A 17,329-nucleotide genomic window follows, 5' to 3' on the forward strand; every position below is an offset into this window, starting at 1 on the left:
TAGTAAGACCTCGGTCTTCGAGCCTTCGCACTACCTTTAGTCAGCCTTGGTTGGTTCAGCGTATAGAAGCGTCCGTGGTGTCAAGAATCACTTGCATGAGGAAGCCTGGCTGATAACAGGTACACGAATGAAGGGAGTGCCAGTCAGTGCAACTAAGTGAATCTGGTCCGTCTTATCCGTGCTTGGTTGAATTCAACGAAAGCTTGTATGGATTTCGGACGATGTTCTCGAAGGGCTTCCAGTGGTCGGCATAATGGTTACACTTGCGAATTTTTGGAGGCTGACTAGATGCGCCGACGGAGATGATTGATCCGATGGCGCAACGATCTCCTCTGTGACCAGAGGACACTTCTTTCTGAATCATTATCTGGTTGTTCGGCTCCGAGTGAGCTACGGTTGGTCATAGTCCATCCGCGCTGTCAGGACCTGGAAAGCGGTAGTCAGGATGGCGATGTCAGGATGGATGTGTTTCTGGCCGCCGAGCCGAATGGTTTCAGCTACTGCTCGTACTTCGTATCGGCACGAGGTTCCCGGCTTTGCTCCGGTTCCTGCTTCTCCGCATTCTCCCCATGACCCTTCGCTTACATCCCACTTCCTTATTCTCTACCGCGTGGATGGAGATGTTGCGCAACAACTTCGTTCCTCGGATTGACTGGGAGATCGTCTCCAAGTACGAGCGAGGACAGTCAATTCTATCAAAGGTTACTGATATTCGGGGCGCGGATTAGGGTAGGAGAAGACTGACATCAGTGGCTTACAAACTTAGCTTTCTCAAAGTACAATAGCAAGAAGGACGAGCCGTGTGGCATCGTCCAGTTCGAGTGATATCCCAACACATGGAGGTGTCACGCAGCAAAAAGCCCCGCTTGGGCTCTACAGGTTCGCTATCGGAACACAATGACAAGCCAGACGCTGTTCTAGCGGAACACCAAACGCCTATCGGTGGCAGCGACGAGGCCCTAGACCGCCGCCGTCTTAAAAAACGGGAGTCTGATCGTAAATGCCAGCGTATCTCTCGCCAGCGGAAGAAGTCCCGCGTTGCGTATCTTGAAAACATGGTGGACCAGCTCAAAGAAGCTGACGCGTCAGGCCAAGTAAACAATTTACTCCAGCAAATCTCGCACCTGAAGTCTGAGAGAGATTCCTTCGAGGAGAAACTCATGGCGATCGATCACATCCTACATCCCGCCAACCTAAGTAATTCAGCTCGTGGAGAAGCGGAATTTGAATTACGAAGTATTTGTACAAAAGCCATTCCAGAGACACAGAAGGAAGCACCTACATCACCGTTCAGTCCAATTTTCGGTGACTCGAAAAAGGATTCGCCATCCGATCCTGAAATTTTCACGCCACCGGAACTTCACGCGGGGATCGTATTGCCACGACTAGACCCTTTTCCAGAGGTGGACATACGACTCCAGGAACTGAAAACCCAAGATGAAGTGGCGAGTACGTTACAGGTCAACGATTTCAAGAAATCAGAAACGGCATTCCCCCGGCCATACCTAGGCACGCCTTATCCGACGGTTTCGACTCAAAACACATCATTATTGAGTGGACACAGTTGCGGTTGTGGCCAGGCCAATGCACAGAAGATGCTTCATCGAAGCATCTGGTATTACGGAAATATCACCTTAGGAGGATGGATGAAATGGCCATCAGTCGCGTCCGCGTATCCCAATGCCGATCCATATCTCGAAGACACTTCGGTGCGGGTGGTTGTCGAAGGTTGGGCTGCCATTGAACGCCGGGGTAATGTACATCCAATCTGGCGCCTCATGCGTCGCATGGATGAATCATTGTTCAAATATAGTGAGAACTCTACCATGCGACTGAGCATCCTCTACGGCGTCGCTCGCCTGATGTTGGCGCACATTGATCAGTCCAACGATCTATACAACAAACTCCCTCCATATCTGCGCGACGGCCCAAAGCAGAAGACCTACGCATATGCTACAAATTTCCCGGCGTGGCCAGGCATTAGGAGAGCCCTGAGCGTCAACGAACATCAATACTGCTCTAACCACTTTTGGCACAGATTCATTAACAGTATGCGACTACGGTGGCCTTTTGAATTTCGAGACTGCTATCGTTATAATAAAAGCAATGGATCTTATTCTTTGTCTCCAACCTATCTGGAACTGGAAGACGATCTTCATACCTCCGGTGTCACACGTGACTTTTTTGATCACTACCCAGAATTCCGAGGGATGATTGCTGCAGTGGATGAAATACCCCCGTCACTGGCAATCGATATACCAGATTTTAGTGAGAGGGCCACCGCGTCGGGTTCATTGTCGTTCTTCGCTCAGAACCAGCGGCCCGTATTCCCATATGCTATGCGAGGCCAAATGGGCCCACCGATGGCAGGAGACGGCGTGATGAATAAACATGAACATAGTTGTCAAGAGATCATTGAGCAGCCTCAGAGTTTTGTCCAAGAAGCCGGTGCCAACGGAGAACCATTACCTGGCCAAGATCCTCAACTACCATGTCTACCGACTGGTGCTTTCAGCGTTGTGGAAGCAGATCTGATGGCGCAAGATGGCAGACCAATCGAAGGACCATGGCTCAACGAAGAAGAACAACTTGATCAAATCTTGGAATGCTCGACATCATTCCATTCCACATTCTTCCCCGGGCGAGACTTCTTGTGAATATAGTTCAAGCACTCTAGGCGCCCTCAAAACCTGGAATTTTCAGCGATATCTCAGGATCAAAGGGCACGGAACTTTCAATTGGTTAAGTTCTTCTTTGTTTGGGCACTTTCTCATGGAGAACACCGCTTCTATCTTGAGCCTTCCATTTCTCCATTCCTCTTCTCTCCGGACGTTAGATGAATCAGAGCCATTGTTTGTTTCCAAATTGTGACAGGAACGCGCCGCCGTCACCATTCGCAACGCTGGCCTTATCCCACACTGCCCTCATTAACTTGACCGACTCCTCTGGGGTGATGGGCCCACTGAAATCAGGAGCATAGTCCTTGAACTTTCCCATCATGCCCATTGCTTTCTGCCCTTGTTCGGGAGTCACTAAGTGTTATGATTCATGTCAGCCGTCGGCCTTAGGACCCCGCCCCAAGCGGATCGCGCGTGGTTGTCTGCCTGGGGCGCACTCACGTTTATCCATATTGCCAGTATCGACCATTCCAGGTGCGAGAGCCAGGAACAAGACGCCTTGCTCGGCATACTCGGCGCTGTATTTCGCCACTACCATGTTCACCGCTGCTTTGCTGATTGAATAGGGCCCAGCGATAGATAGATTGTATTTGGCATTCAGCTCCGCGTCGGCGAAGCCTGTCGTGATGGTGATGACTTTCTTTGCTTCGCCTTTCAACACGAGAGGGATGAAGAGGTTGATCAGGTGCACCGTTGCAATCACATTGACGTTGAAGCATTCGGCGAGTTCCTTTTCCAGGCGTTCTGGTTCTTTGCCTCTGACGACAGGCAAGAGATTTCCATGTCAGTGAAGCCCCGGTCTTTTTCGAGGAAGTACCGAATTCAACGTTGGATGACCCTTACTTACAGTTCTCCGAGTGGTTCGAAAGCAGACCAGAATGGTATAAGTGCTGCATTTGAGATCACGTAGTCAAGACCACCACCAGTGATCTTCGCGGTCGCTTCGGCGGCTCTCTTTAGGGACGATCCCAACGTTAGTCTCATTCACAGGCGAAGATAAGACGAATGAACCTCTCGAGGAGGCAGATAGTACCTTCAATCCATTGTAATCAGTCACATCGGTCTCGAGAATGTGGATGTTCTTTCTGCCCTCGAGTTCTTTGGCGACCGTGGCTTCAGCGGCAGCCTTGTCTCGCACAATACCGATGACAGTGTTGCTGGAGTCGCTCGAGAGCTGTCGAACAAATTCGAACTGAAGGATACTCTTGTTAGACGTGTGGTCCTCTCTTGGATGGAAGGTAACTGACTCCGATTCCTCGATTGGCGCCAGTAATAAGATATGATGGCATGTTGCTCTTCGTGGCGTGTGTCGAATATATGAGTGGGGACCGGATAGCCTCGCTAAGACTGAACTTATGTAAGTGCTAAATGAAGTGGTATTAAATCAATGAGGTAGCAACACCTGGAGGAGAGCGTGAAAGACGGTTTTATATGTGGCTTGTTCGAGGCCTCAATACTAAGTAATTTTCGTCCGCTGTTCCGATGGTTTGCAATCATACCGGTATATTGATCGAAGCACTGACATCGGATACGTAGTGAACAAACCCCAATCACAATGTACCTACGATGAATACGTACCATCAAGCAGCATCCTGCCCGTCATCTTAGCCGCTGTTGGCGTATTTCCGGAAAGGGGGTTGTTGCTCCGCCATAGTCTATGTTGAAGAATCCTATCCACACTGCAAGGCTGTGCATCAGAGTGCGAATGCGAGTATCCAATAAGGTGAACTCGTTCGGCCCACTACCATCAATTTAATTCACTCGCTTCCCTTGTGAGAGACGAAACCTTAGCGAACGACGATGCTATCATAGCAAGTGGAGATACTGCTATGATGCCCTCTGAGCGAATCGATAAGTTCCAGGCCTCCCAAGTCCAAAGTCCGCGGCATTCGTCTATCTGAAGTAAGCAACATCCACACCTTACCTACGTGATTAAAAGTCCGCGGCCTTACACTCCGACCCCACCCCAGATTTCAATGTAGCCCAAGGTTGAGCCGCCAAGTGTTTCGTCCGCCGGTAGCCACCGGACGAGGCAATTCGAGTTGCTTTTGCGATTTCACTACTCGTACGGGACAACAGCATCGGATGCACCGAAGTGAACAACACGCTAAAATGAATTGTAACCCTGCTGCCTGCATAAGAATTTGCAATTTCACCTATTCTTGTCGTTCAATAAGATCTGTGTCTGATATAAATGGCAGAATACCATGGGTACTCTGAAGCACCGGCTTTGTACACGTTTTGCTCGCCATACTATCAAGAGAAAATGGCCTGGCTGATGGATCGGGTAGAGCTCTGAGGTGGTAGTCCTGTTGAGAAGATGGCATTGAAGTGGAAGCATAGCAGGCCAATCACAAAAACCAATCTGTCTAGTATATTCGACCAAAGTGCCCTTCTTTCAGCATTGTGATGGCTGATATTCGAACTCGCGATGGAAGAACCGCCTGGACACCCACGAAGAGCTCTTCCTTTACCAGTCTCCTTCCAGAATCTTTATCAGATCGTCGGAGGCATTGGCCTGCTTCGCCTCATTATCAGTATCTGACTCACACGTGTGCTGCAGAATGATATGCGTGTCTTTCTCTTGACCCTCTCCATTGACTTTGTGAACAAAGTCCCAGGTTGGTTTCCTGTTTGTTGAGTTTGATGTTTTATGGGAGTCGATGAGTGGATCTGACGGCTCGGTTGAGACTTACAAAAGTAAGCAAGATTCAAAGTTCTTTCATCCAAGTTTAAGAGAGACAACTTACGAGATATTCGGGCAAAGTCTCTCGACAAGGCATCAGCAAGTGCGCTTTCTCGGCCCACGGCACGCTGATCGATCATCTGGTTACAAGTGGCTAAACATGTTCTCAGCGAATCTAGAGATCTGGTCTGAAGATGCCCTACTGGCCGCCTTGGAAACCAGCTACCTTATGGATGGTTGAATGAGGCGATTTCCGGTGCCATCAGGCTGTAACCCCTGGCTATCTTGGCGCCGAGCCTTGTCCTGTAGAACAATCGATCTACACAATTCCAACGAGCCGAACAAAACTCCAACTATGGTATGCACCCAGATATAGAGCTCGGCTACGTAGATATATACCTGGCGCACTACCCACACCCGACCAAGCCTATATTGCGGGAGGCGCTGGACAATGTGGTTGCGGGTACCTTGACCGCCATTGTTGGGAGGGGGATCCTGGCGGAGAAGGCGAAGGGTTCAAGATGGTTTTGAGATCCTCCAGGTCGTAGATTGAGAACATGCATTACCCAAGGTCGTCTCGAGATAACTAGGCCGTGCTAAGAGACCTCCCAGATGAATTTGTGAAGCTACAAGGCTGTTGCCTTCAATCTACTTGCTGCTGAGAACCTACCTCACGGTCTAGGCAAAACGCGACATAGGTAGGTAGGCATAAACTTCGTCGGGTGGGGCAACCGAGGCTATGAACGAGCTGCACTTTTGAGTCAAGAAAAGGAAAGTAGTGCTGTCAATCATTGTCTGCTATTATGGAGAAGAACTAAGAGCAAGTTTGGATAGGCACAAGGCATGGTTTGGTGTGCTTAGCCCTGATTTCCAGATGAGACTATCATGCATTTGACTGCCACCGCATGAAGCATGTTGGCTCCAAATTCCAAGCAGGCCTGCAATCAACTCACGCTGATTTCTCCCTTGGAGACTGTTGTGCTCGATGATGAGGTCGTAGAAGGTTCAGTTTGACCAAGTCAGACGCGCCTGTGGTTTAGATGTGAAGAGTCGACGATCAATATGGACACAGAGTCTCGAAAAAGCAGGCCATCAGGATGCAATATCTCATGCAAGGCCAGGACCAATGGTTCTGAGCCCGTTCTGATGCCAACTTTGTTTTGAGCCCCTCGAGGATCAGCGGAAGCGTTTGCAATCGATGGTGTGACTTTGAATCCAACCAACACCATTGCCAATCTGATTATTGATGTCGTCGCCAGACCGCTCGAAACTTCCGTGTCCAGTGCTCCAGTCATCTCCAGCCATCGATGCGGCATTCCATCTACTAAGATCTCCTGCATCTTCTTGACGGCTGCCCCAGTCATCATACTCCGCGCCTTCTCCAATACCCCAATCATCGCCATTTGCTTTCGCTCCTCCCTGAACACCCCAGTCATCACCATTTGCATTGCCCCCAGCTTGAGCACCCCAACCAGAACCGTTTGCTTTGCTTCTATCCTGAGCACGCAAACCATTGCCATTTGCATCGCTCTCAGCCTCCCATGTACCAGTCGGAGCAACGTCTCCAGCATCCCAGCCACCACATCCATTGTTGCTTGTAGCATTGTCCACAGCCGCGTTCTTCACCTTTTGCAACTCGTACAGTTCAGCCGTGACTTCGACCAAAACATCGGTCTTAGCCTTGCTGTGCATCAAAACACAACGATGATCATCTTGGAGCTTGTTGTAATTTTCTTGAAGCTGCTTGTTGTCATTCTTCGAATTATCGAATGCTTGTTGAAGAAAGACGTAGTCGTCCGATAGGCACATGTAGTTCTCAGCCTCACCTTTAAGCCGCTTGAGCTGTGGTCGAATTTCAGACAGTTCCTTCTCGAGAGCCTCGTTCTTTTGCAGGATTTCACGAAGACCAGCCGACGAAACCTCAACTCTTGCTGGCCACAAGACTTGCAAATCTTTCAGGGTGGTCTTGGTGGAAGGAAGGTAACTGATGAAGTCGCGATCGTTAAGGTTGACCAGGGGTTCTGGAGCAACAGGAAGATTTGGGGGGGCGGTGACGCGATTTGGGATAGAGATACGTGATTTGTCATTGCCAGTAGGGACATGCTCTCCGGCTTCAGCTTCGGGAATCTGACGGCCAGAGACCTTCAATCTCGCAAGCATCTCGCTAATTCTCACATCCTTGGCTGCGTTGCTGTCATCAGGGGATGGTTGGACCGGCATCTTGATAACTTGAGGTGGATACACAGGTTTGAGGGGAGGAAAGTCATCCAAGTCCGGATAGTAAGCAGGGAAGAGCGTCTTCTGTGGAGGAGACATTGAGGCGTGCGGATCTGGAGCAGCTGACGATGAGGAAGGTGTGAAAGCCATTACAGGTAAGTTCACAAAAGATTTGTTGTTTGAACGAAGTGAAAGAACCATGGAAGCAAGAGGTAGAGAGTCAACAGATCTCAGATCGGAACTGTTTGATGTAGGAAGAAAGAAAGAAAGTTCCGGAAGAAAGAGTGGGTGAGGAAGCTCGCATTTATAGATAGATGTTGTTGCACGCTGAGCAGCGACGGCACAGGCGGTACGCGACAACAAGAGTCACAGGATTCAGGGTCCGGGTGTGAAGTTAACATGGTGACGGTGGGTCCATGAGATGAAAAGCATGTGCGTGAGGGGTCTGGAGAGTAGGCTATGCGCGAAGTAAGAGTGGAACTGAGATAGGGACATGGATTGAGATCGGGATGAAGTGGTGTTTCTTACGAGACCAGGGGAAAATCCTGTAGAACTTTGTTCAGGGAAAGTGTTAGACGAATATGTTCAATTGTGGATTCATTGTACTGAGCGCCGAAGGTTTCAGGGAGCAAGAATTCTGCCTCAATCTGGTATCTCAGTCTGGTACTGAATCCAAGAGATATTGTCTACCCGAATTCCACAATGCCCTGACGAAGTATCACTCCCCAGTCCTGATTCCTATCCTTGGAGGTGAAAAAGGTTCTTACAAATGCCTCTTTGTCTGGATGCTCGTTCAATTAACCATCTTATTGCCCCTCTACATCATTTACTTCGTTGAAATTGACCTGCTCTGGATCGACGAAAGCTGCAAGACCCGGAACTGCGGCTATCATCTCTCTCAAAATCTCGGGTTTATCCTTTACCCAGAGCATGAGGAGATCGTGGGTCTCCCAGAGCTTTTCGCATGTGTTTTGAATCGCCGCCAGGTTTTGCATCAGCTCGAGATTTCTTTTGATGGGTTTCTCATGTTCAACCTCAATTTGGGTCTGTTTGGCGCAGATTTCGGGTTTCATTTTGAGGATTTCGTTGTACTCTGGGCGAGCTTTCAGGGATTCTTCTCTCTGTTTACTGGAAATTACAAGAAGATTGCTGTAGTTTTCATGCACCTCAGTCCAGGCGAAACGTCCATGCAGCTGTCCCAGAGCGATGTTGACATGGAGCATGGCCTTCTCCCATTCCGAAATGGTTTCGGTGTCCTTTGCATGTAACTCGTTGACCTTTGCGTAGAAGTCATTCCGATCTTGTGAGGTCAACCCACCCGAGGTCATGAGGAGAGCCTTGAGCTTGACATCGAAATCACGCCGAGCCTCCATGACCAGTTCGGCAAGCTGGGCAGGCAGGTTGGATGGTGGAGACGAGATCGAGGTGGCAGGCCCAGATCCGTTGGTATCCATGGTGAGTTGGGTGTCTTTCACCTCTGATTCAGATGATGTAGGCATAGATGCAGCGGACTGGAGACCCTTGTCAGCAGTGTGGAATGTCTGAGGTTGAAGAGCCATGGTTTGGTCGTTACTTGATTGACAGCCGTCTTCTTGAAGAGTTGGAGCGGCGGTCTGTTCTGTCATTGCAGACTCAATTGACACCATTACTGAAGTGGGCGGAGAAGACATATTGATCACTTGCAACAATCTGGTGGAGAACCGGTCTTGTCGAATCACTTATCTGCTTGTTAAATTAGACGCCGTGATGATGTTACAGTGCCTTGATAAAAGAACGAAAGAATTGAATGCCAGAGAAGAAGATGTAATACAAACATTTGTAGTATGCGTGCGTGCGAGGGAAGCGATATGATAGTCACACAATCTAACAAGAAGTGCGATGTGAAGACCTCTGAACTGTAGCTATCCTTTACGACTCGATCGTGTCTACCTAAAGGGCCACTCAACCCTTATCCAGTTCTCAAAGCCATGTTTAGCAACACACTCCTTCCAAAAAGCTTTCGTTCCCATAGATGTACCTTCCAAGCCGCTGCCATTCTCAATCTCATTGTTCTCGGGAACTTGAACAGGCCTCGCATTAGTTGTTCATGATGGCTAGGACTCAGCAGGTGCGCCCGAATTTCCACTCTCCTGCCCAGTCTCGTTGTTCTTTTCAGCCAGCTCCGCACCCACAGCATCATTGTCGTCTTTCATGGCATTCATTACCTCATGAGAAAAGCCAGGCTTGTCCCTAACGTACAGCAAGAGGCGTTGGTGAGCAGCCGTCAGATTCTCATATTTGGCCAGGATCCCAGCGTGTTCCTTGTTTTCTTTTTGCCGCTGACAGAGGGTCTGTTTGATCGCTTCGTCAAGCGCGGTGTATTTGAAGTCAAGTGTTCGGTGGTCGACTTGAATTTTGTCTTGCTCCTCCTGAAGTCTGGTATACTTGGCCTGAAGATTGCCGTGCTCTGCTTGAAGCTTGCTGTGCTCGGCCTCGAGTCTACTGTACTTGTCACGACGTCGTACGAAGTCTAGTTGGTCTCGGACTGTGCTGATGATGTAACGATGATGTTCTATCACTTCCCGTGTGCTTTTCGAGACCATCTCGTGTTCCTGCTGCAGTCTCCACTTAAGAAGGTGTTCAAAGAATTCCTGGGATCCCGTCAAAACACGGCGATTTGGACTCAGAAGTATGGCTCGAGGATCTGAGTGCGCAGGAGTAACAACCTCGCTCGTGGCTATCATACTCATGGAGGCTTGATGTGAAGTTCGGCCGACTAGGTCGCTAACTGAAAGAGAAGAACTGGTGTGCTGTGGCACGGGATGTGGACTGCAGTCCGCTGCTTCTGACATAAAGGTGATGTCTTGTTGTTGGGCTTTCCGCTCATTGACTGGCTGTTGAGACATGTTGGACAGGAATTTGGCTGGCAGTGTGAAAGGATTGATCGGGCCGCGGAATGGATGGTTGAGCGTTTTGCCATCTTAGACTGACGATCAAGCCCGGCGTCATCTGCATCTGCTCTGCCCTTGCCGTTGGCTTGAGGCGGGGGTGATGACATCAAGCTGCTCTCTCTTTATGAGAGTGTCAGACTCCTCTTGCTTGATCACCGGATCGGCTTGTCCGGAGCACATGATTGAAGCGTGGACTAGTTGATGTTCTAGTCTGCGTGGAAGAAAGAGATGTCGTCAGGTAGGATTCGAGAAGAGGGAAGGGACGTGAGGGGAGGGAGAAAAGAAGTGGAAATACAGACATATATAGGTAAAGTGCCAGCGAGGCAGTGGACGCAGTGACAGGCAGTACACTGTACAATAGTCGTGTTGTGAAGTCCTGTGAAGCTCCTGCGAACCCCGGTGAGCTCGGTCATCCCATTTCATACGATATCAACTGTCGATCAAAAGTGAAGCTCTATTCTGTCTCAGATTAGGGTACTTCAAAGACCACTGGCACATTTTTCTAGCATCCATAGGACCATACCGAGGAACCTAGATAGTAGTGCCCATATGGCCATACCTAGTACCACGCATATGACCAGACCTAGTAGGATCCCCCCAACCATCATTAGCAGCAGGCAACCAAAGAGTGCATTTTATATACCAGGGAAGGGGGGGCAGTGCAGTGCAGTGGAGTGCGCTGTTCCACGCGCGTATTAGGCAGTGTACTATACATAAGTCGCGGTATGGCTCTTCATCTCACTTAGCACAATGTCAATACTAAATACCCAATGAAGAGTGGAACTCCATGGCGTCTGTCCTAGAGAACACACCTTGCTTTCCGACGTCAGATTCAATGGCCGTAATCAAACCTGATAGCGAATCCATCCCAGAATGTGTTGTCAACTGAGTATGGAATTACCTCTGGAGTTCCTTGTCCGACTTCCTTGTTCTCTTTGTCCGTCACTGCTTTATCTCCGTTCAAGGCTGCTTTCATCCCTCGCACATCGGCCATCATCTGAGTTAGCAGATCAATATTGCCAATGCAGCTGCGCAAGAGAGTTTGATGGGCTTCTTTCAACTTGCCGTACTTAGCTCGAAGATCATCCTAATTGATTTTCAATGCGCTGTAGTCCGGGTCCTTGTGCTTGATGATGTTCTTATAGGAACGGCAATACTTCATGAGGATATCGTGGTGGGTCTCGAGTTGGTTGTGACTTTCCTGCAGCTTTTTGCAGTCGTCGGCCATTTTGATGCTTTCCTTGCATCATCCACGATCCAAAGCAAAGAGTGAAGCATCACGGTGGTGAACCTCGGAAAAACGTCATTCACGACAGAAAAGTCTGCACTTTGTTATCTGCTTGGAGTATTATCTGCTCAGCTGCTGTATCTCCATTCGAGACAGCTTTCGCTCCGATTTGCATGTCCTGCCAGAGCTCACTCAGCAGATCATTCTTGCCTGTGTAGTAAACACACAGGAGTCTGTCGTGGCTTTGCTAGAGCCTACCGTAGCCTTTGATCATTTTCACGGGTACTCTAGCTCCTCTTCGGCCTTTCTCGGTGCTCAATTCGTTAGATACCTTGCTTCCTTTGGCGATTCATTTGCTTCGTTTCTCGCTTTCTTCAGCTCCTTCTCTGACCTGAGGTGCCAACTTTCCGTAGGCCTGGGGTCCGACTGACTGTGCTTCCGAAGCTTCTGCTCGCGCCTTTTCTTTCTCTTTCTCTTGTTGCTTTTTGAGTGCTTGTCTTTTGAGTGCGTATTTTTCCCGTCTGACCCTGTTCTTCTCCAGTTTTGCCAGTGCCTCTTCCAATCTCTTCTTCTGTCGTGCAGCATACTCTTGGCCAGCTAAGGATTCCTGCTCTAGCTTAGCTAAAACACCAGAAGAACTGGGTAGCGTTTGCGTGGTTGACAGGGCCGGGTCAGCTACGTCACAATCAGCAGGAGTCTCATCATTCAGGTGCTAGGACTCAGCCTCGTGAGTTTGAGCCATTCTCAGCCCACGGAACTCCAATACAAATTTTTCATATTGGCTTGGAGTGCAAAGTGAAACGAGTACGGCTGGAGGTTGTATCACCAAGACAAATTTGTCTCTTACCTGCATTGTGTTTATCCTCGAAGACGTCTTTGGATCCTTCGGCTTTGGAGCGCTCTGCCATTGCCGGTTTGGTTTCATTTGATGCCATTCTGTCGGTGTTGTCTCGATAGGCGTGTTTGAGGTAATGATTAATCAGCTGTCTGTGTTATTTGGGGTAACAACGAGAGGGTAGGGAAACGGGTTTGTGTGGATGAGCTGAATAGGGAAGGAAAAAAAGAGAGGAAATGGAGAGGTTGAAATGAGCATATAAATCAGAGAAGGCGGGGCAGTGTGAGGCAGAATGTGATAGATCGTGCAGTGCGTTCAATGTTGTCAAGTTCTGCAGTCCGCTATATTCACTTTGAACAATATCGATGACCAAGAGTGAAACGCCACGGTAGTGAACATCGAAAGACAGCGTACACGAAAGATGAAGGTAAACCAGATACACATAAGCGTGAACGCGGGGTGAATTGAAACTTCGTTGTGGTAAATGCTGTACACTATATTCGATCTCTGTTGATCACCTACTGTCCATCTCAACCCCATGTTCCGTGATATCTTCCGTGCCATCCAGAATCTCATGCTCATTATTATAATCGTTGGCAAAGTCGTCTTGACCATCGGTTGCTGCCACTCGTGACCAGCCTCCCTGTGCCACCCGTGAGCCCAGTTTTAATCGTCCACGAGAGAGGTTATTGAGTTTGTCCGCAACTGCGTCGCCTATTCGTCGAACAATGTCGACTAGTCTCTCGTTAGAGTGTCCGTTCTCGTCTCGGAGGGCGGTGGCTTGGTGTTCTTGTGCCTCGACCTTGAATTGATATTTCAAGCAGTCCTTTACGGTGATGAGACCTTCAATTCGACCGTGATGGTCAACCAGGATAACTCGTGGGCCCATTTTCTTGAACAACTCCATAACCGTTTCTAGTGGCAGTCGAGGGTGGACAGAAATGGGTGTCGAATCGACAAAGGAACTGAAATCGGCATTTTGAATTGCCATAGAGTCGAATGTAACAGCGGGACTGAGGGGTGCTCCAGTCTCGGCCTCATCTTCTCGGTCGCTTGAAAAGATACATTTCGCGTCCGAGGCAAGCATACTATGCTTCTTGGCTCTGTCAATGGCATATTGGAGTTCCGTCCGTCCAATATATCCAACCAAAATCCTAGACTCGGTATCTTCGACGATAGGGAAGCCTGAGTAGCTTGTATCATTGAGTAGCTTTTGAACAGCCTTGACCTCCATGCCCGTTGCAGGGAGCACACTAATATGGTTTGTCATAACTTGCGAGACGGGAACGACAAAAGAGTGCTCCTCCTTGCTATCGAGAAACGGAAAGCCATTGAACCAGATCATTCGATCAGCAATACCCGCATTGCTAAAACGATCTCCAACAGCTTTCGTTACACCCACCACAATCATGGTTGGTAGTATATAGGTCAATGCCCCAGTCAATTCGAACATGATCACCGTAACAGAGATAGTCAGGTGCATGATTCCACTCAGAGCTGCACCTGCACCTAAGAATGCATATGTACCGGGGGTGATGCAGGGCACGTCAGGTTGACAAGAGGAGAAGAATTGAGAGTCTGGGAATGTCTCATACAACCATTGTACGATTATGCCAAGCATTCGACCGAAAGAAGCCCCAATTGCCATCGAAGGAACAAAGATGCCGGCAGGTACTTTGCATCCATATGATATGATGACCAGGAAGACTCGGAGAAGGGTCGCAACGATCAAGGAGCCAACAAGAGACCACCGATTTTTGGCCTCACACAGCCCATTGTAATCGTAGTCGCCTTCACATTCTCGAAAAAGCATTTCCATCATTTCGGTCATGTCGATGCGGAGGAACATATTCGGGTAACAAAGAAGTGCGGTAGCACCTGCTAGAAATACTGCCTCTGGAATGGCATATTTGGAAAGATATTTCTTTCTGAAAGATTGAGCCATCAGATTGTACTTGATGACAAAAGCGCCATAGAGTCCTCCAAAGATTCCCAGAATGACGTAAAAGACGATCTCGAAGAAATGCCAGTCTCGGTCGTATTTGACTGAGAACATGACTAGTTGACCAGTTCGGAAGGGGTTGACGGCACTCAAAACGGCTGTGGCCACAAGAGCACAGAAGTAACTTCTCCAGAGTGTTTTCAAGGGATAATGTGATGCCATTTCTTCCAGGGAAAAAAGCACGCCTCCAATGGGACTTCCGAAAGCTACAGCAACACCGGCACCAGCAGTGGCTGTCAGAATTTCTCTCGTTTTAGATGCGCTTTTCTTATATTTGCTGAAGAATCGAGAGATGACGTTGCCAACACATACCGCATAATGCACACTTGGTCCTTCTTTGCCAACTGATAAACCCGAGGCGATGGCAAGTGGTAGGCAGATGGATTTGATCAAGAAAGTCCAGAATCCAAGGAACCCTTTCATGATGAACCCGGCTATGATGCACTTGATTTCTGAAATGCCAGATCCTGCAGCATATGGAGCGTATGATTTGACGAGAAATGCAGAGACAAATGCGAAAATGACGGCGAAGCAAGCATATATGAAGTAGTTGGCCACGGTAAATGAAGTCCATCTCTTCCATTCATCGCAACCACCCTCGGCGCCATAGCAGCAGAAGCCTTCATTAAGATACCAGGCAGTCGTGCAGTACCCCAGTTTAACATCTGACAGATATTCGGCGATGATGTTGAGAGCCGCGGCATTGAGACCGATGACTATTCCCACGAGAGTAATGACAATCCATGCTTGGGCGGCATCATAAGCCTCCCAAATCTTGCGACGCCATCCTAAGACTCCGTCTCGGTCGAAGAACCTGCTCTCTTTCCGCCTGGCTTTCCTGCGTATTTGTTCTTGGGCGGCATCTTGAACCCAATCTATGGTGGTGAAATCTTCATAGCGCTTTATCTCCGCGATCTCCTCTGTAATAATCTGCTCGGCGGGAGTGACAGGTGGGACGTGATCTCCATGTTCGATGCTGGAGACAGTAGATAGGCGCCTGGAAAGACGGCGGGCTGAAAAGGATGGGCGGGCGGAGGCAGACACGGAGGGAGGGATGCGCGAGGTCATAACATCGAGCAATGTATCATGGTTGGAATGACTGAGGAGGATCTAGACAGGCTTGGATGGACCACCGGTTGGAATGAAGGTTGAATAACTCGTACAGCGTTGAATGCGCATCATCCTGGACTCTGTCCCCAACTCTGTTCGCCTTTCCGTTTTGGGACATGCCTAGAAGTCCTGATTTTTGAGTTGTATTATCGACGCGACTTTTAAACCACTCTACACGAGGAATGAATTATCCGATATTGCTGCTGCATGGTTTAAAGATACGTTCATCACGAGAATCACGAATTAACGACGCGTTTTTCGACTTCCACGACTCTACAAAGGCCTGATCTTGTCGATATCCGCGGCCACCAAAACCTGATATCTGAACCAAGACAGGAGTGGTTCAGTAGAGTTTTACCCCCCGTCGAACCTCACTTGACGAGGTTTAGTGGTACTGAATCCAACATAGAGGGTGTCGTCTTATTTGAAATCACTTCTGAGACCTTTCTGGACTTGGTGGCCACCAGGCATTATGCCAAACAATAATGCTCCCATCTCTCCGCCGGATGGTGATGAAGTCTCAGGAACGACTGCTCTTCCTCGTTCGTCCTCTATCGAATATACGAGCTACCACAAATTGCTGACAGGTCTCTCAGTCGCTCGTGTGAAAAAGATCATAGCTCAGGATGACGATATTGTTCAGTGTTCTACTACAGCAACATTTTCAATAGCCGTGGCAACTGTTCGTCCTCCGATTACCACACAACTAGCAGTGTGATCCATTATTAATGAATGCTCCAGGAAATCTTCATCCGCTATCTGACAGAACAAGCGCACAATGTTGCCAAGTCAGAACGCAAACCTAGGAAGACTATTGCCTACAAGGACATTGGTAAGTTTCTGATAATCGAAAGACCTTATATCTCAATGCTGAGTCAAATCTATAGCCACGGCAGTGTCTAGGATTGACAATCTCGAATTTTTGTCAGATACTGTACCCAAAACAAAAACTTATCGGCAGTTCAGAGAGGAAAAGGCACAGGAAGATGCCGCTAGAGCCGCCGAAACATTAGGAAACACCAATACTGCCAATGGTGAACCAGCTTCGATATCGATTCAGACCATGATGAAGAAGCCTCAGGCGAATGGTTCTAATGGCATTAATGGACATGGAGTCATGCCCGGGTCTCCAATTGCCCACAGATCAGCACATCAACGAACTCATAGTCATCCCGATCCGGTCAGGGATATTGACATGACTGGCTAGCAGAATATTACTATAATTGGCGATTTTGGCGTTTGTCGGTTCTATGCATATCTATGCATTCAGAAAAGCTGTTGAGCTTGGAAAGGAGCTGAATGATTCATGATGCAAGGTTCATAGATGCATTGAGTGGGCGACTCTGGGAAGCAGGTATAGCTGCATTGTGTTAGCAACAAATCAGAAGGCATCTGCATTAGTGGTATCAGAGCATCCAGTGGACATCGAGCCATCATTTATCTCAAGACACAAACATGCTACCTAGGGAGCAATGAATTGTTCACTCCTAGGTACTTACGATAGTGAGGCGTGAGAGAACGTGATCTCACTACTACAGCGAAGTGCAGGTAATTTTAGTGCCGGTGATTAGGTAATGAGCTGAGGAAAATCCCGACCAATCAATGATGACTTAAAAGAAATGTCTTGGCGGGCATCACCTGCA

The 17,329-nt window shown here is 48.7% G+C and overlaps 8 protein-coding genes across 8 annotated transcripts; 2 read left to right on the plus strand and 6 right to left on the minus strand.

The window, feature by feature from the left end:
- Positions 1–836: 836 nt before the first annotated feature.
- Positions 837–2,657, plus strand: LTR84_006934 (uncharacterized protein; the record flags this gene model as incomplete). The annotated part of the gene is made up of 1 exon (XM_064850490.1): positions 837–2,657. The coding sequence occupies one exon, from the start codon at positions 837–839 to the stop codon at positions 2,655–2,657; it is 1,821 nt and encodes a 606-aa protein (XP_064702559.1).
- Positions 2,658–2,841: 184 nt separating this feature from the next.
- Positions 2,842–3,967, minus strand: LTR84_006935 (uncharacterized protein; the record flags this gene model as incomplete). Its single annotated transcript, XM_064850491.1, has 5 exons — positions 2,842–3,032; positions 3,120–3,436; positions 3,526–3,632; positions 3,712–3,870; positions 3,926–3,967. 5 exons carry the CDS (start codon positions 3,965–3,967, stop codon positions 2,842–2,844), a joined length of 816 nt encoding a protein of 271 aa, XP_064702560.1.
- Positions 3,968–6,540: 2,573 nt separating this feature from the next.
- LTR84_006936 (uncharacterized protein) lies at positions 6,541–7,731 on the minus strand (the record flags this gene model as incomplete). Its single annotated transcript, XM_064850492.1, has 1 exon — positions 6,541–7,731. The coding sequence occupies one exon, from the start codon at positions 7,729–7,731 to the stop codon at positions 6,541–6,543; it is 1,191 nt and encodes a 396-aa protein (XP_064702561.1).
- A 656-nt stretch (positions 7,732–8,387) lies between these two features.
- On the minus strand, positions 8,388–9,227 carry LTR84_006937 (uncharacterized protein; the record flags this gene model as incomplete). Its single annotated transcript, XM_064850493.1, has 1 exon — positions 8,388–9,227. The coding sequence occupies one exon, from the start codon at positions 9,225–9,227 to the stop codon at positions 8,388–8,390; it is 840 nt and encodes a 279-aa protein (XP_064702562.1).
- Positions 9,228–9,674: 447 nt separating this feature from the next.
- On the minus strand, positions 9,675–10,466 carry LTR84_006938 (uncharacterized protein; the record flags this gene model as incomplete). The annotated part of the gene is made up of 1 exon (XM_064850494.1): positions 9,675–10,466. The coding sequence occupies one exon, from the start codon at positions 10,464–10,466 to the stop codon at positions 9,675–9,677; it is 792 nt and encodes a 263-aa protein (XP_064702563.1).
- Positions 10,467–12,088: 1,622 nt separating this feature from the next.
- LTR84_006939 (uncharacterized protein) lies at positions 12,089–12,674 on the minus strand (the record flags this gene model as incomplete). The annotated part of the gene is made up of 2 exons (XM_064850495.1): positions 12,089–12,414; positions 12,587–12,674. 2 exons carry the CDS (start codon positions 12,672–12,674, stop codon positions 12,089–12,091), a joined length of 414 nt encoding a protein of 137 aa, XP_064702564.1.
- A 414-nt stretch (positions 12,675–13,088) lies between these two features.
- On the minus strand, positions 13,089–15,644 carry LTR84_006940 (uncharacterized protein; the record flags this gene model as incomplete). Its single annotated transcript, XM_064850496.1, has 1 exon — positions 13,089–15,644. One exon carries the CDS (start codon positions 15,642–15,644, stop codon positions 13,089–13,091), a length of 2,556 nt encoding a protein of 851 aa, XP_064702565.1.
- A 514-nt stretch (positions 15,645–16,158) lies between these two features.
- On the plus strand, positions 16,159–16,893 carry LTR84_006941 (uncharacterized protein; the record flags this gene model as incomplete). Its single annotated transcript, XM_064850497.1, has 4 exons — positions 16,159–16,228; positions 16,283–16,368; positions 16,428–16,518; positions 16,574–16,893. The coding sequence occupies 4 exons, from the start codon at positions 16,159–16,161 to the stop codon at positions 16,891–16,893; spliced, it is 567 nt and encodes a 188-aa protein (XP_064702566.1).
- Positions 16,894–17,329: the final 436 nt, after the last annotated feature.

This window comes from Exophiala bonariae, assembly GCF_035927105.1.
Source record: "Exophiala bonariae strain CCFEE 5792 chromosome Unknown scaffold_27, whole genome shotgun sequence".
NCBI classification, from domain to species: Eukaryota; Fungi; Ascomycota; class Eurotiomycetes; order Chaetothyriales; family Herpotrichiellaceae; genus Exophiala; species Exophiala bonariae.